At 45.4% G+C, this 27481-nt stretch overlaps 1 protein-coding gene and 1 long non-coding RNA gene across 5 annotated transcripts in view; one reads left to right on the top strand and one right to left on the bottom strand.

The window, feature by feature from the left end:
- LOC147112265 (uncharacterized) overlaps nucleotides 1-12804 on the top strand; it is a 45307-nt gene extending 32503 nt beyond the window's left edge. For 2 of the 4 annotated variants that reach the window (XM_085996379.1, XM_085996376.1), the window contains exons 9-12: nucleotides 6284-6685; nucleotides 8393-8537; nucleotides 9464-9541; nucleotides 11705-12803. In XM_085996379.1, the coding sequence (XP_085852505.1) occupies nucleotides 6284-6685; nucleotides 8393-8537; nucleotides 9464-9541; nucleotides 11705-11729 (650 nt within the window). In that variant the 3' untranslated portion in view covers nucleotides 11730-12803. Of the gene's footprint in view, nucleotides 1-6283; nucleotides 6686-8392; nucleotides 8538-9463; nucleotides 9542-11704 lie in introns of all 4 variants that reach the window. The other 2 variants (XM_085996380.1, XM_085996377.1) reach the window with 2 other exon arrangements.
- A 5436-nt stretch (nucleotides 12805-18240) lies between these two features.
- On the bottom strand, nucleotides 18241-22561 carry LOC147112264 (uncharacterized). The gene is made up of 2 exons (XR_015079473.1): nucleotides 21937-22561; nucleotides 18241-18611 (listed from the first exon to the last, which is right to left on the bottom strand). It is a non-coding gene; the product is annotated as an uncharacterized LOC147112264 (long non-coding RNA).
- Nucleotides 22562-27481: the final 4920 nt, after the last annotated feature.

Genomic DNA, 27481 nt, shown 5'->3' with positions numbered 1-27481 from the left:
GGGAATCCAAACGGGTGCGACTCTTCCTTGTTCGGCGGCTGCGGACCAAAAGGTAGACCACAGCCTCCTAATCCTGCAGGAGGGAAGAATGTGATAAAAATGATAACATCCGGGAAGTTATGTCATCACTTCCTGTGAACTATGAACTATGAACTGTGTACATACCTCACTTCCTGTAAATGTCACTTCCTGTTGGACTGGTATAAATACTGGTCTGTTCAGTATTGTAAGAGGCTTCTACCAGAGGCATGGTAAAGACCTCTCTTGTATATAGTGTGTTTATAAGTTACTTAAAGCTTACTTTAAAGTTACTTGATGGTAAGTCTCCTTTTTCTTACATCAATGTGGTTTACCAGATTGGTGATATTTTCTGAGCTATCTGGGATATAAGTGCAACATTCGGTTTTTATGATTGCACATGTGCCCCCTTCTTTTGCCAACAAATAGTCCAGAGCCATGCGGTTTTGTAAGGCAACAGTGCGCAAAGCCACCATTTCTGCGTTTACATCACTAAGAGCATCTGCAGTATCATTGGCTATTTGTTCCAACACTGCTGCCATGTTTATAGATTCTCTTGCTATCTTCCCTGTTCCATACCAGGGAAATGCTATAGCAAAGAACCTTTCAGTTTCTGTAATGGCTCGTTTTACTCGTGTCCCAGGGTGGCTATCCAAAGATGAAATGTGATGTATGTAAGGCACTACATATCCCAAATAACATGACCCAGTCCAATTTTGTGGTAACCAGGGGTATGCTCTATGCCCACAGATGAAATAGGTGTTATTATAGGCTTCAAATTTGTTCCATATCTGGTGCATCATTCCTATTCCTTGTTCTCCTTTCCAGATTTTTTTTTTTTTTTTACTAGTCAAATTTTGTACTGTGGACAGGTTCCACCGTCCCCAATAGGGCCATTCGACTGCGCCCGGTGGTTTAGTAGTAGTTTTAGTCAAAGTGTAGTTACATTTGCACTTACTCCATCTATCTTCTTCTACTATCTTATCCTGCCTAATCCTAAGACTCAGGGGTTGATACGGGGGTACCTGCATAGTGTGATCCTGAAGCTGAACCTTCATAGTCTCGTTATAGCATATAATATAAAAGAAATCACTGTTTAAAAGTACACATTCTTCTATGCATGGTTTGCCCTTCAGGGGATCTGGGTAAATCAATATGGCAGTTTCAATTATCGTTGACAAAGAGAACAGTCTTGTTAAAGTCCAAATCCAGTTCATCTTGGCAGTGTATTATCTTCGACTGATGCCTTCTTACAATGGGACGCGTGTATCCATGTTGGTCGCTCCTTTACTTTTACAGCGGTGTTTGTGGTCAGGAGTACTTGGAAGGGTCCCTCAAATCTGGGTTGAAGGCTATTCTTTCGCTTGAAGATTTTTATATAGACGTTAACTCCTGGCTCGAAAGTATGGCACTTTCCTTCAGTGGGATCGACCTGGGCTTCCTTCACCTGTTGATGGAAACTAGAAATGCATTTGGTTAGTGCAATGCAATAACTCAACATATCTTCCTCCATTTTATGAATGTCCATTTGTTTAGCTGTTAAAGGTGTCGAAAAAGGCAATCTTTGTGGTCTTCCCATGACGATCTCGTGAGGCGACAATCCTGTAGTTCTGTTGGTAGCAGACCGCATTGTCATTAAAGCTATGGGTAACAGATCAATCCATTTAAGTCCAGTTTCTTTACACAGTTTTGCAAGCTTGTTTTTCAGCATCCCGTTATATCTTTCCACTAGTCCAGCCGACTGTGGATGATAACTGCAATGGAGGTGCTGGCTAATCTGTAAGGCTTTGCATAGTTCCTTAATCACTGTTCCCGTAAAATGGGACCCATTGTCACTTGACAGTTTTGCTGGTATCCCAAAGCGAGGTACAATGTCCTTCAATAAACATTTAGCAACAGTGGTAGCGTCATTCTTTCTGCAAGGAAAAGCTTCAATCCATCTTGAAAACATATCAATAATAACTAATACATATTTAAAGCTCATACATACAGGTAGTTCAATAAAATCCATTTGCAAGTGTACAAAAGGACCCATGGGGTTTGGATGGGATGCGGGCTGTACCTTCTTTATTTATTTTTTTGCATTCATGTTCTGGCAGATAATACAATTTTCACAAATTTGTTTTGCCAATTTTGAGATTCCTGGTGCATACCAGGTCTTAAGGATATAGTCCGCCATCCCCCCTTTGCCCGCATGGGTGAATTTATGAACACATCGGGCAATTGGTGATAGTAATGATTTGGGTGCCACCATGCGGCCGTCATGATGAACCCATAAGCCGTCAGTGTTTTTAAAACAATGATTAACAACCCATTCCTTTACTTCATCAGAACTGGCCCTATCTTGATGGGTCAGCACATCATCTAAGGACGGGGGCTGCGGTATCTCTGGCTTTTCCCTAACAGGGAAGGCTGAAACTTGTCGTTCAGTACTTGATATAGCTACTGACTTAGCAGCGCTATCTGCAGCAGCGTTTCCAAGCGCAACCTTGTCCAAATGCCCCGTGTGCGCTTGGCACTTAATAATTGCAATCTGTTTACGTCTCTGAATAGCTAGTAAAAGATTTTTCACTTCTTGTGCATTTTTAATCTGGGTTCCCGAGGAAGTCAGGTAACCGCGAATTTTCCAAATTTGTCATGCTCATGTATTCATTGTCTACAATAGCCACTCATTCCTAGAAAATGCTTCATTTCTCTTTTAGTTTTTGGCAACGATGTGTTGCAAACAACCTTTATTCTATCCGGCGTTAACTCCCTGTTTTAACAATGATTCCATCACTGGCTCAATTCCTTTTTCTGCTTTCTCTGACAATGGATACTGTGACCTTTTGGGTAATGGTGCAGCTGGATTAATTGTAACTTTATAGGGCTGTGCAGTCTAATAGTTAGGAGGTATTTTAAATCTTGTCCTGTTTTGTCATAGCAGGCCGTGCAGTGCAATTTTGAATGCCATTTGCCTAGTTTCGGGGATTCCTGGTATTTCTACCGTTACTCCTGATGGGGAGCAAATGATTGTAGCATTAATTTTGCACAGCAAGTCTCTTCCACATAAATTCATAGAGACATCTCCTGATAACAGAAAGGAGTGTTCTTCCTCAAATTCTTCTACTTTTACTGTGGGGGGAGTCGATTGATTCAAGCATTGTAGTATTCCAGCCAATCCAGCTATCGGGGTCTTTTTCCCATTAATAGGCATTCCTTCAGAATATCCTTTCCCTAACACCGAAAAGGTTGCTCCTGTATCTACTAAAATGACATAGGTCTCCCAGCTATTTGCATTTTAATTTCAGGTTTGCTGCGTGAATTTAAAGAAACAACGGGCATTTGGTGGTCTGTGGCGCCTGGGGCTGCTGGTGTCAGTCAGTAATTCTGATCTCTATTTCTCCTAAATCCCTGTCCGTTTGTAGGGTAACCTCCTGACTGGTCCAAAAAAGGGTTATGGACAGTGAAATTAGGACCTTTATTCTCTAACGGAGGTCCATTATTGGAGGTTTGGTTCTGACGATTTTTCGCAGGGCATTGGTTTGCCCAATGTCCGGGTTGTCCGCAATTGTAACAATTACCAGATCGTCCATACCCTCTTACTCTACCACGTCTTCCTCTATATTCCCCTCTATTCATCCTTCTATAGTTACCTTGTTATCCTACCATAATAGAGGAGAAAGGTGTTTCTTCGGGGTAATTAATTTTTTTTTTCTGACTCAACAAACATAGAGGCAGTCTTTTTATCTGGCTGTTCTCTATTTCTCTCTTGTCCGTTAAACATTCCTCGAGGCAAGTAATTCTTTCTATGTTAAATGACTATCTGAGGGAAAGGGTCTAGTCTTATTTACAGTCCATTTGGACCAATTTGGTAGGTGATCAATGGATGATTGACCAGTTCTTTAACATAAAGGCTGCTGGCGTGCCTTTCTCGGGTGGCTTACTGGTGCTAGCACCCATTTTAGCAGCTTAAATGGTTCACTTAAAACAATCTAAACTCCCGTGACAATCCATGATCTGCGTTGTACGCCCCTACAGATCAGATTAATAAACTATACATACGTATAAAACTCGCGGGTTCTCAACCCTCGTGGAAGGTATTTCTAACTGGGGAAAATACTGAATCCACAATAGCTTAGTGGATCATGTAAAAGACATCACTATTTTCTCAACCATACATTCCGCCGCGGGACTCACTTCCCCGGCTTGGGTCTTTTCCAACCCCTTCTGCAGTTTTTTTTTCAGCTTAAATATTTTAGTTAAAACATACAACAATTCCGTAACACTCTATGATCTGCGTGGGATGCCTCTACAGATCAGACATGACTAAACATTAATACATATAACAATAAACAATAAACAATACACTTGTTAAACAACAACCAAAGTGTTACTAAATCCCCAACCTATGCAGCCTTACTGGACAAAGCTGCAAAGTTGATTGATAATAACAAGTAGTTAAATACTCACTCTCATAAACATTAAACATTGACACTGTGTTTCAGACAACCGCCCACTCCTCTCTTTTTTTTTTACCCTATTCCCTTTAGCCAAATCTTTAGCAAAAAGGGCCTTCAATTTGTCCCAGCTAACTTCAAGCTCTTCTCTCCTTCTACCCTACTCCCTTTAGCCAAATCTTTAGCAAAAAGGGCCTTCAATTTGTCCCAGCTAACTTCAAGCTCTTCTCTCCTTCTACCCTACTCCCTTTAGCCAAATTTTTAGCAAAAAGGGCCTTCAATTTGTCCCAGCTAACTTCAAGCTGGAACCTTGCTAGTTCAATTTCCAGTAAATCGCTAGCTCCTTAGTTAATCAAATTCCTGACTTAACCTTCTCTCTCAGCAAGCTGGAACCTTGCTAGTTCAATTTCCAATAAATCGCTAGCTCCTTAGTTAATCAAATTCCTGACTTAACCTTCTCTCTCAGCAAGCTGGAACCTTGCTAGTTCAATTTCCAATAAATCGCTAGCTCCTTAGTTAATCAAATTCCTGACTTAACCTTCTCTCTCTGGTACCTTTATACAGTCCTTTTCTGCACGATCCTGTTCGCGGGGCGTCAGCGCCTCATGGCTGATCCTCTGTTCCGTTTCTGAAAGGGAAGCAGTCACAACGGCAGTTTAACCTCCGAACCTTGTGAGTCAATTACCCGATGGCAGTACTGTCCAATGGAATAAACAGACTATGCGCAGCTATGCTTCTGGCAGGGAAAGTCCCAAAAATGTGACAAAACACCACCTTCGGCCGATGGGATTTTCCCAACCTAGCACCGTACTCAGCGTCTGTTAACTCACCAATTGGTACAGCAAGCCATCTCGGTGGAACCTCCAAATTGTAGAAGTGCCTTACTTCTTAGCTCTGGGTAATGACTCAATACACACTTGGATTCGTCAGACGGACAGGCCTTTTATTTTACTTCACTTGCAAGGGGAATCAGCACCTCCACTCAAGGGGTGAGGCTACTATTCCAATGATACAGCGTAAGTGTTCCATATTTATACAGTGTAACAAACAAGTTTGATTGACATTCCTTTGTTCCTCTATCAGGATACATTTTAGATTAATCATCAGGTAGAAATAACATATTGACAGAAGGATCCTGGACACATAAGTCAACCGTTAATCTATAACAGGGCATGAATCGTGTAACCGGAGGTCCTCTTTAATCATATATATAGGGAGGCTAGCTTTGCTTTCGGTCACAAGTTATCAGGTCATTGGTACATCAAAGAAACTCATTATTTCACTTCTACATTCTCATTAGGTGGGCAGGCATCTGTTCCTGGCTGCAGTCCGAGTACTTACAATAGCTCTAGTTACACATCGACACTTGCCCAGTGTCAAGTCTGAAAACTTTTACCCAGCAAGCACTTGAAATTAACCCCTTATATCATGTAGATTTCCTCAAGGTGCAGAGACAGTGGGGGATGGGGGGAATTGTTTCCAGCTTTTTCCAGTTCTGATGAAGGGTCCCAGACCCGAAACGTTAACTCTGTTTCTCTCTCCATGGATGCTGCCTGGCCTGCTGAGTATTTCCAGCATTTTCTGTTGTTATTAAAGGAGAAAATAAGTAGTGTATGATGTCACTCGTCAGATGGGAACTGAGGTTACCTTTGAAGCGAATCTTTCAATTAGAATCTAAATTCGTAACTTCACCTTCTCCTATTTTGTAACTCTTGTCAAACCATGCAAAGCTGGTACGTAACCTTGGCTCTGATAATAATTATTTTCTGTCCATGAGTAATTTAGAAGTTTATTGAAATAATAAGAATTTCCCCATCTCTGTGCAGGTGAACCTGCAGCAAAAAAAACCTTCAGAATCCAAGATTCATCGGCCTCAATATCTTTCCCGTGTGTTTTTGGTCCGCCTCCTGTCTACACGACACGCAGCACTGCAGTACCTGTACTATCTACGTTTAATGTCCCCGCACCAACCAGGTCAGGCATGGCCACAGCAGCAGTCTCCAGAGCACCATTTCAGATGCCGCCTTTTCTCTTTGGGCGCTCTACCGAAACAAGCAACAGCAACATTCGTTCTGGGATGTGTGGATCCTCTGCCAGCTTCCCTTCTACCTTTGGACAGAGAAGCTCAGCTTTGACTAATCCCCCATTTAACACTGGAGTGGCTAACACTGGCATCACTGGGAATCCTTCATCATTGCCACCTACTGGTATGAACTGTGCTGTTAAAGGTTTGATAATTTTCTGGCAAGTAGCTTTTCTTAAAGCCTTTGGAGTTGACTTTCTGTGAGGGTTCTTCCAATTCACTGTCTTAACTTTAGTGTGAGGTCAGAAAAATCCCAGAAACACTTTAAAGAATAGTCAAGGTCAGAGGCTTAAATTTAATGAAATAAAGCTTCCCAGTAATGAGTCTGGCAAGTAACCATGTGGGTGAAATTTCTTCCGTCAATTTGATTTTAGCAAAAAAAATTGTCTTTTTCTTTTCATTGACTGGAAGAATTTCACTCCCCGCATGTTTAGTTTCATCTTTGCCTCCAGAAATGACTTTCCGTTCTGCAACTCATTGTAGTGGGTTAAAGTTAACTATCAAACTGAGAAAGGCTGCCAGGGTCATGCCAACATACTGTGCTCACGCGCCCCACTTCTGATTGTCGGGGGAGCCATTACAAGGTACTGGCGGCCGAGGTCGACTTAAAGGAGCAGGGTCTCCATTCCTTCCCTGCCACCTATTGTGGTGTTAACTGGGAAAGGGGTCATGTCTGTCTCGGAACAACTCCATCACTTGAATGGGTCCTGACATTTGGGACTATTCTGGGAACCAGTCCAAAGCCACCTGATGGATGGAAGCTCTCTGCCAGCTGTGTAAGCAGCTGCATCTAGACAGCAGTGCTTTTTCTTTCTAGTATTACTACAGAAAAGTAGGGCTTTCAGTGGCAGTAAATTCAGTATTTTACAAAGTGTAATATTTTCTATATATCTCTGTAGTACTGAGCTGGGAGGCTGTACTTTGAGCAAGAGTGCTCTGCTAGACTCTTCCCCTTTAATAGTAGTGTTCACTTTATGATGCACTTTAGAAAATGTCTTCTTTGTAACAAAAGGAAATGTTAAGTATACAGAAGTCACCGGATGTGTTACTCTTGGTAAAAAGCTACCTCCAGGCTGAAAGTCTTCCCTTTAAAGTACAATTTTACTTCCATCTGGATTTTAAAGAACTAGCCTTGCTAACCGGGATACATTAGACACTGCTTGTACAATCACAAAAAGCTATTTGTTTTTTTCAATTAAAGGGTACTGAAGGTAAATTAAACGTATAATATCTTTATTGGATGAAGAAGGCAAAAAAATCTATAGTAATAAACACAAGTAGGTTCCATCAGGTAAATGGTGGTTACAATACAATGCCTATTTTAGGGACATCAAAATACCAGTGTTAGAATACAAATACACAGAATCTCATGAGGTATTGGTTGTCTATTGTCTATACCTTGTAGGTAATTCCAGCTTTTCATTTATAATGTAAATTGCAAGTGTAAATTTAACACAGTTCACCACAGAAGGATTATGCATGGTTACCATCACCTAAAACAGATGATCTGGTCATTATCACATTGCTGTTTGTGGGAGCTTGCTGTGCACAAATCGGCTGCCGTGTTTCCTACATTACAACTGTGACTACACTTCAAAAGTACTTCATTGGCTGTAAAGTGCTTTGGCACATCCTGAGGTCATGAAAGGTGCTATATAAATGTAAGTTCTTTCTTTCATTATGAGAGCATCAGTAACCATAGACACATATAAATGTTATGTTGATTATGTGCTCAAATATGATGTCTAATCAGTTTGTGTTGAAAATGAATTAGATCTACAAATAGCCTAATAGGAGTGTTTTGCATAATGGCATTTTCTGGAATAAACATTTGTTCTTAATCTCATTGCAGGGCCTGGTTTCCCATTTTCTGGTAATTTGGTTCCAAATTTTAATTTTGGTTCAGCCAATAACACCGTCTTTCGATTTGGAGCGAATAACAACACTCAGTTAGTTTCCCATGGACCGTTCAATATCCCACCTGCCGTCACCACTGGGTAAGTTCAGTCAGTTAGCGCTTCACTTTGCTGTTTGTCCCATTCTCAACACTACAGAAACACATCTCTGCTTCATTAACGTTTAGGAAGAGTTTTGTCCAGCCACATGACAAATGTTCAATTGCCCAGTTGACATTGGACACACAGAAAGAATCAAAGCTCTCCAAATATGGTAAAAGTTCATGTAGTTATTAATGTTCTACTAATGGGTGTCACTAATACGTTCAGTAAATACTGTATGATATTTGCAAAGCATGCTACACACCTGCGGCTAACACATCACTGCCAGAACTTTTCTCCACTCGGATTACTATGGTATTTGAGAACTTAGATTGGAAATGTAAACGGACTAGTTTCAGAATCCTATGTCTAATACTGGTCAGCAATTAGCGTGTGGGAGAAGGTTTTGCAGGTTACCATGCTCTATCAGCAATGATTTCTATGTAAAGTCAGGAGCGAGGCTGTGATAATCGCCACTCACTCCTGTTTATCTGATCTGAAATGAGGAGTGTTGTTAATACAAACCTGAAGCTGTCGTCAGCACAGGTCTTCAATCCATGTCAGATAATGGCAATCCGGGGCAGTCCTTATCCGAGGTTCTTCTTTAGAACAATAATCACAGTTGGGCCAGACATCCCTTCACTAGCTTTGCATTTGTGCTATGTATTTCTCAAATGCTAATTTCCTGAAGGTCAGCAATGGTCAAATTTAATATTTCAGTAAATTCCTTATCGTCTCTATTGCAAAGAAGCTGAGGCAGAGGCTCTGGCGTATTTCAGGAGTTGATGAGACTTTAGCACCTAACCACCATCTATATAAGACAAAATATGGAAGAAAGCAACTAATCTTTCCATGTGTAACTTGAAAGAGAGCACTGAGAACCAAAATGCTGAAATGGATGTTTTCCATTTTTCCTCTTGTAACAGGGCACCAAGACTGCTGAACTCAGGTCAACCCAATGGCTTCTCCCATCAAAAGATAAAAACTGCTATACGCAAACGAAGGTGAAACTACCAGTGCAACTCACCTCGCTAGTGTCTCGTCTTTACATGCCTTGCACACTGTCTTGTACTGTTTCCATTCATTTAGCTTGCTGCTGTATCAATATAAACAAAAAGGGCATCCTCATTTTTTTTTCTTGCTTCTTCCTGGTGTTTCAGCTAAGTTTCATGTGGTTGAAGATTATAGGAAGCTGATTGAGCAACTGAACTCCGCAATACCCAGGGCGAAATTAACCCATTTTACAAATGCTTACTGCCAAAATTTATTGTAATATTAACAAGTTATGTGTATTTTTTTAAATACAACACGAATAACATTTAATGCAAAATATGGATATCTTATCAATGCAAACTATTTGTCACCACTCTGGGCTTGGGGGATGTTATTTACTGTTTATAGTGTAACAAAGCTTGTGATGTGGAAATTGTGGCAATTTGTACAAAGTAATCACCTTGCATAAATACAAAAGCGAAATACTGCGGGTGCTGGAAATTTGAAACAAAAACAGAAAATGCTGGAAACACACAGCAGGTCAGGCAGCATCTGTGGAGAGAGAAACAGAGTTAATGTTTCAGGTCGATGACCTTTCGTCAGACCTGGAAAAAGTTAGAGATGTGACAGGTTTTTGAGCAAGTGTAGGGGCAGGGAAAGTGGGGAGGGGAGGAAAGAACAAAAGGGAAGGTCTGTGATTGGGGGGAAGACAGGAGAGATTAAGAGACAAATGGGATGATTCTGTAAGGCAAAAGAACATAAGAACATAAGAAATAGGAGCAGGAGTCGGCCATTTGGCCCTTCGAGCCTGCTCCACCATTCAATAAGATCATGGCTGATCTTCTACCTCATCTCCACTTTCCTGCACTATCCCCACATCCCGCGACGGTAATGGGACAAGTAGAGAAACAAAAGCTGGGTCTAGAGGAGGTGTAGTTGGGAATAGCAGAATCATTACCAACAGCTGCCGTCCGAAAAAATGGGGGCAGAGGTTATGATCTGAAATGGTTGCATTCAGTGTTGAGTCCGGAAGGTTGTAAAGTGCCTAATCAATAGGTGAGGTGTTGTTCCTCGAGCTTCCGTTGGGCATCATTAGAACAGTGCAGGAGGCCAAGGACAGAAAGGTCAGAGTGGGAGTGGGGGCGGAGAATTAAAATAACAGGCGACCGGAAGCTCAGGGTCACGCTTGCAGACTGAACGGAGATGTTCAGCAAAGCGGTCACTCAATCTGCGTTTGGTCTCCCCCGTGTAGAGGAGACCGCATCGTGAGCAGCGAATACAGTATACTAGATTGCAAGAAGTACAGGTAAATCGCTGTTTCACCTGGAAGGAGTGTTTGGGGCCTTGGACAGTGGGAAGGGAGGAGATAAAAGGGCAGGTGTTGCATCTCCTGCGCTTGCACGGGAAGGTGCCGGGAGATGGGGAGGGGGTGTTGTGCGTGATTGAGGAGCGTACCAGGGTGTCGCGGAGCAACGGTGCTTTTGGAATACTGAAAGGGGAAGGGAGGGGAAGATGTGTTTGGTGGTGGCATCACACTGGAGATTGCAGATATGGCGGAGGATGATCCGTTGAATGTGAAGGTTGGTGGGGTGGAAGGTGAGATCAAGGGGAACCCTATCGTGGTTCCGGGAGGGAGGGGAAGGAGTGAGAGCAGAAATGCGGGAAATGGAACGGACACAGTCGAGGGCCCTGCCAACCATAGGGGAGGGGAATCCTTGGTTGAGGGAAAAAAACAACATTTTGGAAGGTGGCACTTTCTGAATTTCCTGATTTGCCCATAAATTTATACCAATGATGTATTCACATTGAGGTACTTTCTACATTTTAACCGTTGTTTTACAGAGAAAGCAATTGCGGGCTAGACCCTAATAGCACCTCTGTTAACACACAGTACGTGTGCAGTTTGATCAAATGGGATTGATGAGGAATCTTGAGAAAAACCATAGAAGAACTAGCTAATAGCAGCTTTACAGAGCGATACTTGGGCTTTTTAAGTTGGGCTTTTTATACCTACTTTAGAGCAAAACTTAAAACAAGTAGCCAGTCAATGCTTTATGTGTTCAGTTGCAAATTAGATCCATACACAAAACTCCCAGAATTATGTAAAATTGTCAATAAATGAAATGAAATGTGTCCCGTTAAATGTGCTTAACTAGCATCTTTTTATGTTACAGACATAAAGGTGAATTTAAATGGTGAACAAAACAAGTTTCGACTTTATCAGGTGGCTCCTAGATAGGAACAGGGCATGCCTGATATTGAAGTGATTTGGTGCACCATTACAGTCACCATTTTAGATTTTATCCATCTAAAAGTCTTCTGTCTCTGTTCACTGTAGTAATCATGTCTGAAATAAACTAGGTTGCAACTCAGTTTTTGGTGGACTTCCAGCAATTTGGTACAAACTGCCGTTAAATTGGCAATGTCGCTTAAAGGCCAAGGATAGCTACTGTGGGGGAGTGCAACATTTACACTGGTGCAGTAGCAGGTGGTTTCCTGAGGTTCAGGCTAATAGGATAGAGTAGATGGAGATTTTTTTTGCACGTGAGTAGGCCTGACCTATAAGTATTTGCTGATATGGAATTTGGCGTTTAAATCTCTCTTGTTTTACTTTTGTAGTTTGGCATAATCTTAAATCCACTCTCTCACCTTCACCCCCCTCCACCACCCCCCCACCCCCCCTTTCGAGTTCCACGTCGCCAAGCTGCGCAGTGGGCGCGATGCACAGCCCGCACAAGGCGATCTCAGCTGTATTTATAATGGGGTGGTCCACAAATGGAAATTGGAGGCGTTCAAGATGAATGGTGGATGTCGAGCAAGGGCAGCACCCAGATTCAATGATGCCCTGCTGGAATTACTGCTGGGTGCAGTCAGGAGGAGTAGGAGGGATATACTTCTCCCCAGCAATGGAAGAAACCTGCTGCTCTCACCCAGAAGGCGTGGTTGGAGGTAGCTGAGGAGATGAGCGATGTGCCCAGGTCCTGGATGCAATCTAGAAAGTATTTAATTACCTAACCAGGTCAGGAAAAGTAAGTACATTTGCTGATTCAACTACATCCTGTGCTTTAAGCCCACCCTCCTTTCACTCATCACTCATCACATCACTCCTCACACCCACTCCTTGGCCGAAATTCAGTAGCTTTGGCCAAGGAGTTTGGGCGAGCGCTGAAACTGGCGTTGCACTCCTATCTTTAGGCGCTAAGCCGGCGGTGCGGACTGATAACGCCGAGGCCGGGCGCAGCGCAGGTGCGGTCATGTTTTGATTGACAGCAGACACCCTGACGCCGGCCAGCTCTTAAAGGGGGAAGGGTCGACTTTGTCTGCTGCCACGCCCTGGATAGTGGAGCCCTGCAGCTAGGCCTGAACACTGCTGGTGGACCCAAATAGCGCCTGAAGCCATGCAGAAGGCCCGTGAACGAGCGCAGCGCTTCTCAGAGCATGCTTTGAGGGTGCTGCTTAGGGGGTTGGAAAAGAACAGAGAGATCTTGTGCCCGGACAGTGGCAAGAAGGCTCCCAGGAGGCAGTACAGGAGAGCCTGGAGGGAAATCGCCCTGAGGGTGTCAGCCAACAGCGATGTCCCCAGGACTGGTGACCAATGCCGCAAGAAGTACAACGACCTCACTCGGTTGGTCAGGGTGAGTACCCTTTCCAGTGTCCTCCTCATCCTTGCATGTGCACCTCACATTATGGGCAAAGGGACCTCAAAGGCCTAATGGCCAGCCCTCCTCCCGCAGCTATGGCACTGGCATGAACATCAATAGCACTTTCTGCACTTCACACACTGGCCAAGCTATTCGACCATGGGAGGCAGTGCATACAACAACAGGGCACCACACTGGCCAAGCTATTCGACCATGGGAGGCAGTGCACACAACAACAGGGCACCACACTGGCCAAGCTATTCCACCATGGGAGGCAGTGCACACAACAACAGGGCACCACACTGTACTTAGAGGCCATCCTTTCTCTTGCAGGCCAAGCTGGCGCAGAATCTGAGGAGCCGGACTGTCACTGGGGGAGGGCGTGCCCAGTTCCAGGAGCTCAGTGACCTGGAGGAGCGCATGACTCGACTCATGCGTGCCCGGGTGGTTGGCCCCGTTGCTATTGGAGATGCCGACCCTGTGCTGGGCCCCAATGGTAAGGACATGACCGTTTGCACCTCTCTCGTTCCCCTTGCGCTTCAGATCTACATCCTTTGCCACTGTCCGACCAATGCGCATAATGCCACCAATCATGCCTCCCTCGCTGACGCCCTGTCCTCACTCTAAAGCTACTCTTGTGCCTTCCTGCTTTCAGCTGGTGAGGAGGAGGTCCCTGAAGCTGAGAGTGCCAGTCCCTCGGAAGAGGAGGACGACGAGGACCAAGAGGAAGGCGGCACATCGGGGGAACCCTCATCCGCGCCAGGGGATGGCAATGGAGGGGACACGTCTTGCCTGGAGGAGAGCCAGGGGGAAGTGTTGCAGGGGGGTGTAGCTCCTGGGCCCAGTGGCGCCCAGGCACGCGGGAAGGGTCGGGCAGCACGGCGGCCTTCTCCCCAGAGGGGGGAAGTGTTGCAGGGGAGGGCAGTTGCTGGGCCCAGTGGCGTCCAGGCACGCGGGAAGGGTCGGGCAGCTCGGCGGCCTTCTCCCCAGAGGGAGAGTCCGGCCTCCAGTCCGGAGATGGTCCTCGCCCAGGAGGTGCGCCTCCTTGATGAAATGTCCGCGGCCTCGGAGCGGCGCCACAACGAGTTCATGGGGGTTGTGGGACAGTTACCTCAGGCCATTGAGTCCCTGGCTCATAGTGTGGCCGATTTCGGGGACTCACAGGCCAGGGGTGTCGACCAACTCGCGGCAGCACAGGACGCGAGTCGAGAGTTCATGAGTGGTGCCGTGCAGACACTGGCTGATCTGATGCGGGCACAGACCAGGGCAGTTCGGGCACTCACTTCTGCCACACTCGCTGTGTCACGGAAGCATCGCCAGGGCACCCGCCGCCCTGCTGCAGCACAGCGGTCTGGCCTTCACCAGATTGCTGCGCTTGCTGCAGTGCCAGCCCGGCCGAGTGCCAGTGTCTCTGGCGACCAGCGAGCGCCTGGCATCAGCCAGCTTGCCCCCATTGATGCAGCCGCCACTGCCACTCCCCCAGCCAAGCTGCGACGAGCTGCTGGAGAGACTGATGCTGCCCAGCCACAGCTGCAGCAGTCAGCAGCCGGCCCCTCCAGGGCCGGACCTCGTCTAGGCCGACCCCCAAGGGCATCTGCCGTCACGCATTGTGCCCCTCAGGAGCCTTCCCCCAGCCTTGCAACACCCACAGGGCCCAGGTTGAGGCGGAGCAACAGGTCGGGCAGGGGCCGGAGAAGCCTGCACAAGGACTCGCCCTGTCGGCACACCAAGTAGAGTGTGTTGCCAACTGTTTTTTTATATGGGGGTGTTTGTGTTCTGTATGGGGGGGGCTTATTTTGCTAACGCCGAAGATGAAGGCAACTGTTTTTTTATATGGGGGTGTTTGTGTTCTGTATGGGGGGGTTTGTCTTGGTTAGGCCGAGGATGAAGGCCAATTGGATGGACAAGTTTTGTTATTCCTTCCCAGGTTGTGGAAGTGAGATATGTTTTTGACTGTTTTTTGGGGGTGTTGTCTGTTTTTCTGTTTCATGTGGGAAGGGCCCTGAGTTTGTTAAATAAAGCTTTTTATTTATTCAGCTTGTCCAGGTGTCATGTTTCAAGTGGTTGTTGCGTTAAACGGCTGAGGGCTTGCGGAGCGGCTGCATTCAGGTGCGTTCATTGCCACAAGCCATTCCCTGACAGGGGGCCTAGAAGTGTCGTTCAATAAGCCGCCGGCGGACGGCCCTTGGACCTTGTGGCTCCCTCCTGGGCTGGTACTCCTCCTCCTCCTCCTCATGGTCCTCCTGCTCGTCCTCCTGAGGTGGTGGTCCAACATGAGGTGGCAGTGCCTGAGTCCTGCAGATAGCCAGGTTGTGCAGCATGCAGCAAACGACGACGAACTGGGAGACTCTATCCGGCGAATACTGTAGAGATCCGCCGGATCGATCCAGGCAGCGGAACCGTTGCTTGAGGACGCCAATCATTTGCTCTATGATGTTCCTTGTGGCTTGATGGCTTTCGTTGTATGCCTCCTCCGCAGGGGTCCTGGGCGCGCGGAGCGGGGTCATGAGCCATGTACACAAAGGGTAGCCCTTGTCCCCAATAAGCCATCCCCTTGGTGGAGGCTGTGCCTCGAACATGTCAGCCACAGTAGTCTGGCGCAGGATAAATGCATCGTGGCTGCTTCCTGGAAAGCGGGCATTGACAGCTAGGATGCGCTGCCTGTGGTCACACACCAGCTGTACATTGAGGGAATGGTAGCCCTTCCGGTTGCGGTAATCCTCGGCATTGTCGATAGGTGCCCGCATAGCCACATGCGTGCAGTCAATGGCACCCTGCACCATGGGGAAGTCGGCGATCCTGGCAAATCCGACTGCACGCTGCTCCTGCCTCTCTAGGGTCATGGGGAAGGAGATGAATTGGTGTCTCCTTGCGAAAAGGGCATCGGTGACCTGCCGGATGCAGCGATGCACGGCAAACTGGGAAATGTTCGCTATGTCCCCAGCAGCGGCTTGGAATGAGCCGCTTGCATAAAAGTTCAGAGCCACCGTGACCTTCACTTCCACCGACAGAGACGTCCTGCACATCAGCTGTGGACGCAGATCTCTGTGAAGCAGCTGGCAGATCTCTGCAACCACCTCCCTTCTGAAGCGCAGCCTCTTAACACAATGCGCGGCAGTCATGGTGAGATAGGACACCTGCTGCCGGTATTCCCTGAGTGGGTAAGGCCTACATTGCCGACGCCTGATGGCCCCTCTGCGTCTAGGCATGGCTGGCCCTCTCACACAGCATCTGCGAGCCCTTCGCACATAATGCTGGAACTGAGGGTTGGAACCCCATGCAGCCCCCATAATAAACTTGCAAACAGTGAAATCACAATGAGTGAAATTTCCAAGCTCTGGCCAGAAGCCAAAAATACCTCTCCTATGTTGTCCCAAATCAGGAAGGTCTGTTCCTTGGTCTCTGTCCAGAAATCCAAAGCACTAAAGTCATTGCAGCAAAATGGCTGGCCTTTATAGTTCAGTCTAAGTGCCCTTTAATTAGCGCTCCCCGAGGCCCGCAGGGCCTCTGCTGCGTTCCACTTCACAGTTCTTAACAGCGCCACGCCCACATTGGGCGGGCGCCACTGAATTTCCGGTTTGGGGCGCACAAACAGCATAGCACGACGAAATGACGTCATAAGCTGCGCGCGCAGCTGAGCGGGTGCAAACACTTTGCGCCGGCGCTAAATGTCAACTGAAGTTGGGCATAGGCGCAGATCGGCCTGCGCCCGGGCGCTAAGTGCCTAGCGCTGGAAATCTACCCCTATTATGGCGCTAACGGCTGGCGGACGCAACTGAATTTCTAGGCCATCGACTCTTTACCTGTGTCAAGTCTGAAAACTTTTACCCAGCAAGCACTTGAAATTAACCCCTTATATCATGTAGATTTCCTCATTCCCCCCTTTTGTCCTTTCTAAGGACAATCTATTTTGAAATTTAAGAAATTCTACATCAAAGGTCTCACCCTTAATATCCTCATATTCAGACATCATTGGTACTGGGGGAGTTGATGTTAATGAGGAAAGGACTTTTGTACACAATAATTTTAAACAACCAATCAATAAACTAATTAAAATTATAATCATCACAATTGCAATTAAGACTTCCAAAATTTGCTTTCCTAATGCTCCTCCCCATCCTGAAATCCAATCCCACATGGACCACTGTTCAGGTTGACGTAGTTTCTTTACGGCCTCCTTTACGTGGTTTACCAGGTTGGTGATATTTTCGGAGCTATCAGGAATATAGGTGCAACATTCGGTTTTTATGATTGCACATGTGCCCCCTTCTTTTGCCAACAAATAGTCCAGAGCCATGCGGTTTTGTAAAGCAACAGTGCGCATAGCCACCATTTCTGCGTTTACATCACTAAGAGCATCAGCAGCATCATTGGCTATTTGTTCCAACACTGCTGCCATGTTTATAGATTCTCTTGCTAACTTCCCTGTTCCATACCAGGGAAATGCTATAGCAAAGAACTTCTCAGTTTCTGTAATGGCTCGTTTTGCTCGTGTCCCAGGGTGGCTATCCAAAGATGAAATATGATGTATATAGGGCACTACATATCCCAAATAACATGACCCAGTCCAATTTTGTGGTAACCAAGGGTATGCTCTATGCCCACAGATGAAATAGGTGTTATTATAGGCTTCAAATTTGTTCCATATCTGGTGCAAATAACTCATGTATACAAAGGTATTAACATGATGATAGTTATGCTTATTTAACAGTCTTCCACCTCTCCCTCCTTGTTTCTTAGCGGTCCTATTAATTTTTCTTTTCTGAGTAATTGATGTTGAAACGAGGGGTTGTGTAAAAGGATTATCACAAAACATTGACTTAGCTGTCAGGGCCAGTCCTCCTCTCGAATTACCATTACAGATAACCCCTCCGTTCGCAGTTCTGTCACTTGGTAATACAGTATCAGGGCATGTGACCCATAGCTTATCAAGCCTTTGTCCACTATCTTCTTCTACTATCTTACCCTGTCTTACCCTAAGATTTAGGGGTTGATACGGGGGTACCTGCATAGTATGGTCCTGGAGCTGGACTTTCATGGTCTCATTATAACATATAATATAAAAGAGATTTTTGGTTAAAAATACACATTCTTTTATGCATGGTTTGCCTTGCAGAGGATCTGGGTAAATCCATATGGCAGTTTCAATTATTGTTGACAAAAAGAACAGTCTTGTTAAAGTCCAAATCCAGTTCATCTTGGCAGTGTATCGTCTTCAACTGATGCCTTCTTACAATGGGACGCGTGTATCCATGTTGGTCGCTCCTTTACTTTTACAGCGGTGTTTGTGGTCAGGAGTACTTGGAAGGGTCCCTCAAATCTGGGTTGAAGGCCATTCTTTCACTTGAAGATTTTTATGTAGACGTTATCTCCTGGCTCGAAAGTATGGCACTTTCCTTCAGCGGGATCGACCTGGGCTTCCTTCACCTGTTGATGGAAACTAGAAATGCATTTGGTTAGTGCAATGCAATAACTCAACATATCTTCCTCCATTTTATGGATGTCCATTTGTTTAGCTGTTAAAGGTGCCGAAAAGGGCAATCTTTGTGGTCTTCCCATGACGATCTCATGAGGCGACAATCCTGTAGTTCTGTTGGTAGCAGACCGCATTGTCATTAAAGCTATGGGCAACAAATCAACCCATTTAAGTCCAGTTTCTTTACACAGTTTTGCAAGCTTGTTTTTCAGCATCCCGTTATATCTTTCCACTAGTCCAGCCGACTGTGGATGATAACTGCAATGGAGGTGCTGGTTAATCTGTAAGGCTTTGCACAGTTCCTTAATCACTGTTCCCATAAAATGGGACCCATTGTCACTTGACAGTTTTGCTGGTATCCCAAAGCGAGGCACAATGCCCTTCAATAAACATTTAGCAACAGTGGTGGCGTCACTCTTTCTACAAGGAAACACTTCAATCCATCTTGAAAACATATCAACAATAATTAATACATATTTAAAGCTCATGCACACAGGTAGTTCAATAAAATCCATTTGCAAGTGTACAAAAGGACCCATGGGGTTTGGATGGGATGCAGGCTGTACCTTCTTTATTTTTTTTTCCTGCATTCATGGTCTGGCAGATAATACAATTTTCACAAATTTGTTTTGCCAATTTTGAGATTCCTGGTGCATACCAGGTCTTGAGGATATAGTCCGCCATCCCCTTTGCCCGCATGGGTGAATTTATGAACACATCGGGCAATTGGTGACAGTAATGATTTGGGTGCCACCATGCAGCCGTCATGATGAACCCATAAGCCGTCAGTGTTTTTAAAACAATGATTAACAACCCATTCCTTTACTTCATCAGAACTGGCCCTATCTTGATGGGTCAGCACATCATCTAAGGACGGGGGCTGCGGTATCTCTGGCTTTTCCCTAACAGGGAAGGCTGAAACTTGTCGTTCAGTGCTTGATATAGCTACTGACTTAGCAGCGCTATCTGCAGCAGCGTTTCCAAGCGCAACCTCGTCCAAATGCCCCGTGTGCGCTTGGCACTTAATAATTGCAATCTGTTTACGTCTCTGAATAGCTAGTAAAAGATTTTGCACTTCTTGTGCATTTTTAATCTGGGCTGTGCAGTCTAATAGTTAGGAGGTATTTTAAATTTTAAAAACGGCTGATAATCTTGTCCTGTTTTGTCATAGCAGGCCGTGCAGTGCAATTTTGGATGCCATTTCCCTAGTTTCAGATATTCCTGGTATTGTTTTATGGAGCTTGTAACGAATCCCCACGCTCCTAACAGACTGACAAGTTTGGGACTCAAACTTGGGTTGGCAATTTCCCATGCGTAAAGAACAGGGTGTTTTATTTCTGTTACTGGGTATGCATATGTCTTATCTACTTGGATTTCTACCGTTACTCCTGATTGGGAGCAAATGATTGTAGCATTAATTTTGCACAGCAAGTCTCTTCCACATAAATTCATAGAGACATCTCCTGATAACAGAAAGGAGTGTTCTTCCTCAAATTCTACTTTTACTGTGAGGGGAGTCGATTGATTCAAGCGTTGTAGTATTCCAGCCAATCTAGCTATCGGGGTCTTTTTCCCATTAATAGGCATTCCTTCAGAATATCCTTTCCCTAACACCGAAAAGGTTGCTCCTGTATCTACTAAAATGAAACAACGGGCATTTGGTGGTCTGTGGCGCTTGGGGCTGCTGGTGTCAGTCAGTAATTCTGATCTCTATTTCTCCTAAATCCCTGTCCGTTTGTAGGGTAACCTCCTGACTAGTCCGAAAAAGGGTTATGGACAGTGAAATTAGGACCTTTATTCTCTAACGGAGGTCCATTATTGGAGGTTTGGTTCTGACGATTTTTCGCAGGGCATTGGTTTGCCCAATGTCCGGGTTGTCCGCAATTGTAACAATTACCAGATCGTCCATACCCTCTTACTCTACCACGTCTTCCTCTATATTCCCCTCTATTCATCCTTCTATAGTTACCTTGTTATCCTACCATAATAGAGGAGAAAGGTGTTTCTTCGGGGTAATTAATTTTTTTTTTTCTTCTGACTCAACAAACATAGAGGCAGTCTTTTTATCTGGCTGTTCTCTATTTCTCTCTTGTCCGTTAAACATTCCTTGAGGCAAGTAATTCTTTCTCTGTTAAATGAACCATCTGAGGGAAAGGGTCTAGTCTTATTTACAGTCCATTTGGACCAGTTTGGTGGGTGATCAATGGATGATTGACCAGTTCTTTAACATAAAGGCTGCTGGCGAGCCTTTCTCGGGTGGCTTACTGGTGCTAGCACCCATTGTAGCAGCTTAAATGGTTCACTTAAAACAATCTAAACTCCCGTAACAATCCGTGATCTGCGTTGTACGCCCCTACAGATCAGATTAATAAACTATACATACGTATCAAAATTACAGTCACATCCAATCTTCTTGGTCTTTACTTCAAATCAGTGTCACAAAGTCCTTGACCATTTGTCACTCCGAGTGCCTTTAGAGTTTCGGCGCCTACTTTATGGTCCCGGCCTTCACGTGGGACATTTGCCCTCTTAATAACCGGCCTGAGGCTAGGCGACTGAAACTCAGCACTTCCCGACTGAATTTAGTCAACTGACTGCAACAAGGTTTTTTTAAAAAAATATTTACAACACATTAAGACATATCCTTATGCTTTAAAACTCGAGGGTTCTCAACCCTCGTGGAAGGTATTTCTAACTGGGGAAAATACTGAATCCACAATAGCTTAGTGGATCATGTAAAAGACATCACTATTTTCTCAACCATACATTCCGCCGCGGGACTCACTTCCCCGGCTTGGGTCTTTTCCAACCCCTTCTGCAGTTTTTTTTCAGCTTAAATATTTTAGTTAAAACATACAACAATTCCGTAACACTCTATGATCTGCGTGGGACGCCTCTACAGATCAGACATGACTAAACATTAATACATATGACAATAAACAATAAACAATACACTTGTTAAACAACAACCAAAGTGTTACTAAATCCCCAACCTATGCAGCCTTACTGGACAAAGTTGATTGATAATAACAAGTAGTTAAATACTCACTCTCATAAACATTAAACATTGACACTGTGTTTCAGACAATCGCCCACTCTTCTTCCCTCTACCTTACTCCCTTTAGCCAAATTTTTTAGCAAAAAGGGCCTTCAATTTGTCCCAACTAACTTCACCCACTCTCTCTCCTTCTACCCTACTCCCTTTATGGAACCTTGCTAGTTCAATTTCCAGTAAATCGCTAGCTCCTTAGTTAATCAAATTCCTGACTTAACCTTCTCTCTCTGGTACCTTTATACAGTCCTTTTCTGCACGATCCTGTTCGCGGGGCGTCAGCGCCTCATGGCTGATCCTCTGTTCCGTTTCTGAAAGGGAAGCAGTCACAACGGCAGTTTAACCTCCGAACCTTGTGAGTCAATTACCCGATGGCAGTACTGTCCAATGGAATAAACAGACTATGCGCAGCTATGCTTCTGGCAGGGAAAGTCCCAAAAATGTGGCAAAACACCACCTTCGGCCGATGGGATTTTCCCAACCGAGCAACGTACTCGGCGTCTGTTAACTCACCAATTGGTACAGCAAGCCATCTCGGTGGAACCTCCTAATTGTAGAAGTGCCTTACTTCTTAGCTCTGGGTAATGACTCAATACACACTTGGATTCGTCAGACGGACAGGCCTTTTATTTCACTTCTTGCAAGGGGAATCAGCACCTCCACTCAAGGGGTGAGGCTACTATTCCAATGATACAGCGTAAGCGTTCCATATTTATACAGTGTAACAAACAAGTTTAATTGACATTCCTTTGTTCCTCTATCAGGATACATTTTAGATTAATCATCAGGTATTAATGACATATTGACAGAAGGATCCTGGACACATAAGTCAACGGTTAAGATATAATCGTGTAACCGGATGTCCTCCTTAATCTTAATCATGTATCTGGAGACTAGGTCTAACAAATTATTAAGTCACTGGTTACTTCAAATGGAACCCATTGTTTCACTTCTACATTCTCATTAGGTGGGCAGACATCTGTTCTTGACTATAATCCAGGTACGTGCAATAGCTCTAGTTACACATCGACTCTTTACCTGTGTCAAGTCTGAAAACTTTTACCCAGCAAGCACTTGAAATTAACCCCTTATATCATGTAGATTTCCTCAGACTGTGAACCCACAACCTTCTGACTCAGAGGCGAGTGTGCTACCCACTGAGCCACAGCTCAGAGTGCACAAAACGCAAGGGAGAGGGACAGGACTGGAGGTGGGCCGCCGCAAACAGTACAGCTCACAGATACAGAGGAGGTGCCATGGAGGTAAGTGGCACATCGGTATCCCTCTCAGTCGGAGATGGAGAGACGGGGACCTCGCAGATAGCTGGCGACAGAATATCTCTGACACACATATGCCGGCTTTTTTTCATCAGTGACTGAACTATGAAAAGACTGAGTATGGTGAATGTCAAGATTGTGACTTCGCCACAACCATATCATATTCCTTTTCTTTTGTCTTCCAGGGCCTTCACACCTACAGCGAGAGTCGCAGGACATCCATGAGGATGATTCCTCAGAGGATTTCATTCCTCCTGAGGGTGCACCATCACAGGACCTACAGCTGTGCACCAGCACAGATACTCGCAGTTCGGTGGGTTCACTTAGAGTTAGTTGGGATTTCAGCAGGTGTTTCACACCTCACAAGTGAGCACGGACAGACACTGGTGACAGGGACAGCTGTGGAGAGTCTGCGTTGGGGGGTGGGGGAGGGGGCGCAATCCCCTCCAAGCTCTACTCAGCTGGACACTGATGCTGAACCCTGGGGGCTATCATTGAGAAGGAGAATGCTAGAGATCCATCAGCAACTTCGCTAGGTAATGATAGGCGTGCCATGCACACACTCCATGATAGCGGAGAGGATGGAGGAGTCCAACTCGATCGCTAGTGGATTGGTGACACAGGGAATTGTGAGAATGTCTACCATGGAGTGTCTGCCTCCATGGAGTTTCAAGCAAGGCTCTCAAATGCGGCCATGCAAGCCATGACCACGGCCGTGCAGACTTTGGATGCCAACTTGTCTACCACCTTAAACAGGATGACAGATAAGTTATCCATGGCCTCATAGCACGTCATTGATCTTCACCAATCTGGTCTGCAGCAGTGTGGTAGGAGTGATGTGGCACTGGCCCAGGGGAGGGATTGATGGCGAAAGGGGACATGGAAATGGGCGCTCCACTCAAAACGTTCCCACTTCTCACCACTTGGCCTCCCGCTCTCCAGCCATTACCTGACATGCTGCCTCCTCTCCTGATGGCCAAGTCTGCCCCTGCACAGATGCAGGCGGAGCTGTCTTTGGCAGGGCCCTCAGGGGCTCCAAAACCCAGAGAGCGTAGGGCAAAAACATCTCAGCAGTCAGTGCAGGGATCTGAGCAGCCTGCCTCTACCTCTGCTGAAGACACACGGGATGCACCATGTAGAAGCAGTAGGAAGCGTAAGTTGAAGAAATTGTAATTCACCAAGTGTATGCACATGAATGTTTGACAAAACGTTATGTTGTTAAGTTTCCTTTAATGCCACATAAAATGTAATGATTTGCACCACATCTTGCCCATTATTTTCATCCTGAGGGCCCACTCGCCCTTTCACTTGTTATATGATGAGTGTCAATACATGCCGTGTCCCATTGGGCGGATGTGCAATGGGCGGATGAGTGGTTGAAGGACTGTTTACTGCAAAGGGGGTGGCGGGAGGTGGGTGGGGGGGAGGTGGTGGTGTTTGGTGCTGGCAGTGGTGGAAGCGGACTGTGGGATTTAATTTGTTATGTTTCACACTAGGTGAACCTTTGCGATATTAGGGCAACCTGGGCAGCAATGTAAGCGGCTGGTCTGGCGATGGGTGCTTCATCTTCATCCTCCTGCTCCTCCTCCACTATGTTCTCCTCATCCGAAGATGAGTGATGAACCCCTTTCTCCGCCTCCACCTTCAAACTTCCCTCCTGTGGACCTCTCTCCTGTGCACGTGCTGATCCCACCACAGCACATCATCGCTGACGTGGATGCTGATGGCCTTTCTTGTATATGCTATCAAACACGTCCAAGGTGCCTGAACAGGCAAGGGGAAACTCAATCATCTCAAGTCCAGGACCAGTCAGAAACAGCTGGGCAGAAAAGTTACGTGAGCCTATTAACAGGTAGAGTGTGATGTATTTCTATTTTTCTTGTCCAGGAGGAGGGGTCTGATGCTAATTGGATTAAGATGAAATTGAATTCTAAACTGTTACACTGGATGTTCACCTGTTGTCCATAAAATGTAAGGCACCTTAACGATTCACATCAGGCCTCATCTCACTAAAGTATTTTCAGTCGGCATACTGAAATATTGAAGCACATGAGGGCACATACGAAAGACACAGTATCCAGTTAAGATTACAAGGAGGTCCTATTGTTATGCCTGCTGTTGTATAGGTAGATATTGGGCGGTACAGGCACACTTCCAAACGTAAGGCACTTGAAACTCTTACAAGAGTGGCCAGTACTGCTGAAACAGAGAGAATCGCTGGAACGTGTTGACGGGGCACAAAACGGGTGATATAAGATCGGCCGCCCGTTACCCGCCCAGCCCAATTTTCCATTCAATTCAAGTTGCCTTTCAGGGAAGGGACATGCCACGTGTCTACCTGGTCTGATCTACATGTCACTCCAGTCCCACACTATGTGGTTGACTCTGAACGCCCTCCGGGAAACATTGGGTGGGCAATAAGTACTGCCTTTCCTAAAAACAACAAAAATCACTTCCTGAGGCAACGTGGATTGAACACTTCCTTTAATTTCAAAGATTTCCATACAATGAAATCGATGCACAAATAATAGTTGGGCGGATGTATTTTAAGTATATTCATTACAAAATATAACCAAACTACAGGATGATGACACATAACAGAAGTACTCAATACAGTGAGATAAAATATATTTGTTATGTACACTGTTTACTGCAGAGCAGGTTAAGGCACTGCAGACCTATTAGGTGTGGGTGCGATGTTTTACTGGAATGAAACTGGTGCAACTTTTAAAATGTGAAATATGTTAATCAAAAAGTAATTCTAAAATTAGTTGAATAGACCATTCTCATCCCTGACATCACTGGCACTATAACCAGAAAGGAGTTGCAAGGCATTTTGGGGTAACAAACTTACTTCAGTGTTTTGCATGATTCAACTTCAAATTACTTTTCTATGGAGCAAACTTTAACCTGCGCCAAGAGTTTATTCGGGGCAAGCTTGCAGCTTTCTGTGCCAGGACTAACTCGGTATAACTCTGAGGCTGGCCAGTTTAAACATGGGTGGAGCCAAGCAGCTACCTTCTTAGGCTTCAAAATAACTCGCCAATCAATTTAGAGTATACAGAATTTCCTCAGGATCACCTGCCTTTCACAGTACTGATTGGAGCAAAGTGTCTGATTGATGTTCCACTGCGGCTGTTCGGACTATTGGTTACACCAGACCCATCGCTGTGCATTTATTTAGATTGGAAAGGAGGAAGAGTCAAGTGGGTAATTTGCCTGTTGTGGAACCTGATTGAAAATCGATGGAATGAAATAGGGCCGGATCTATAAGAGAAGGTGATCCACTCTGCCAGATTAATGCCCAGATGGAGAAGATGAAAATTACCCCATGATCACAGGTAGGTGGTGTTCTATAGCTGTGCCACAGGGGCAAGCGATGAAAAAAATAAACATTTGGGGCCCTGTACCTCCTCCCTTTGATAGCTATTTTCAATAGTTTAGAAATATACTGCTCGATGATGCAAATCACATCAGTTGATCACCTCATTGTTTGTGTATTATGTCATCACAATGAAAATAGCGCGTGGTTCAACTACATACCCAAAACAAACAAAAGAGGGGATAGCAATATTTTCATGAGAAGTTGGTGCCCCGTTACAGTGTACTAAATAAAGGCATGAACCATGAAGTTATAGATTGTGGTGGGATACAATTCTGCTGCTGTTGATGGCCCACAGCGCCTCATGGATGCCCAGTTTTGAGTTGCTAGATCTGTTCTGAATTAGAATTTAGCACGGTGGTAATGCTACACAACACGATGGAGGGTGTCCTCTGTGTGAAGATGGGACTTCGTCTCCAAAATGACTGTGCGGTGGTCACTGCTACCAATGCTGTCATGGTCAGATGCATCTGCGACAGGTAGATTGGTGAGGGCGAGGTCAAGTCGGCTTTTCCCTCGTGTCGGTTCTCTCACCGCCTGCCGCAGGCCCAGTCTGGCAGTTGTGTCCAGCTCGGTCAGTAGTGGTGTTACCCCGAGCTACTCTTGGTGAAGGACATTGAAGTCCGTACATTCTGTGCCCTTGCTACTCTCAGTGCTTCTTTCAAGTTGCATCAATGCACCTCCACTTTAAGTACTGAATACAGCCTGTGCCAAACATGACTGGGAATTAGACTGGACTCAATATTGGCCCACCTATTAAGCGGTAAGCCAATGAGCAGTGGTTTTAGCACTGAGATCAGCGCTATAACCATGTTAATGAGGAGTGAGCACGAACTTTGCGTGCTACCTAGACCATTTTGACCCGATGCAGCTTAACATAGTTGGGCCATGACGCCGCCTGTTTTCAGGCCATGTCCCGTTTTTAACCCATACATAGAAACATAGAAGATAGGAGCAGGAGTAGGCCATTCGGCCCCTCGAGCCTGCTCCGCCATTCAATGAGATCATGGCTGATCATCCAAATTCAGTACCCTGTCCCTGCCTTCTCCCCATATCCCTTCATCCCTTTAGCCTTAAGAAATATATCTAACTCCTTCTTGAATATATTTAATGAATTGGCCTC

This window comes from Somniosus microcephalus, chromosome 9, assembly GCF_052327205.1.
Source record: "Somniosus microcephalus isolate GS21.2 chromosome 9, FLI_Smic_1.0, whole genome shotgun sequence".
NCBI classification, from domain to species: Eukaryota; Metazoa; Chordata; class Chondrichthyes; order Squaliformes; family Somniosidae; genus Somniosus; species Somniosus microcephalus.
This window is presented reverse-complemented; position numbering and strand designations above follow the sequence as displayed.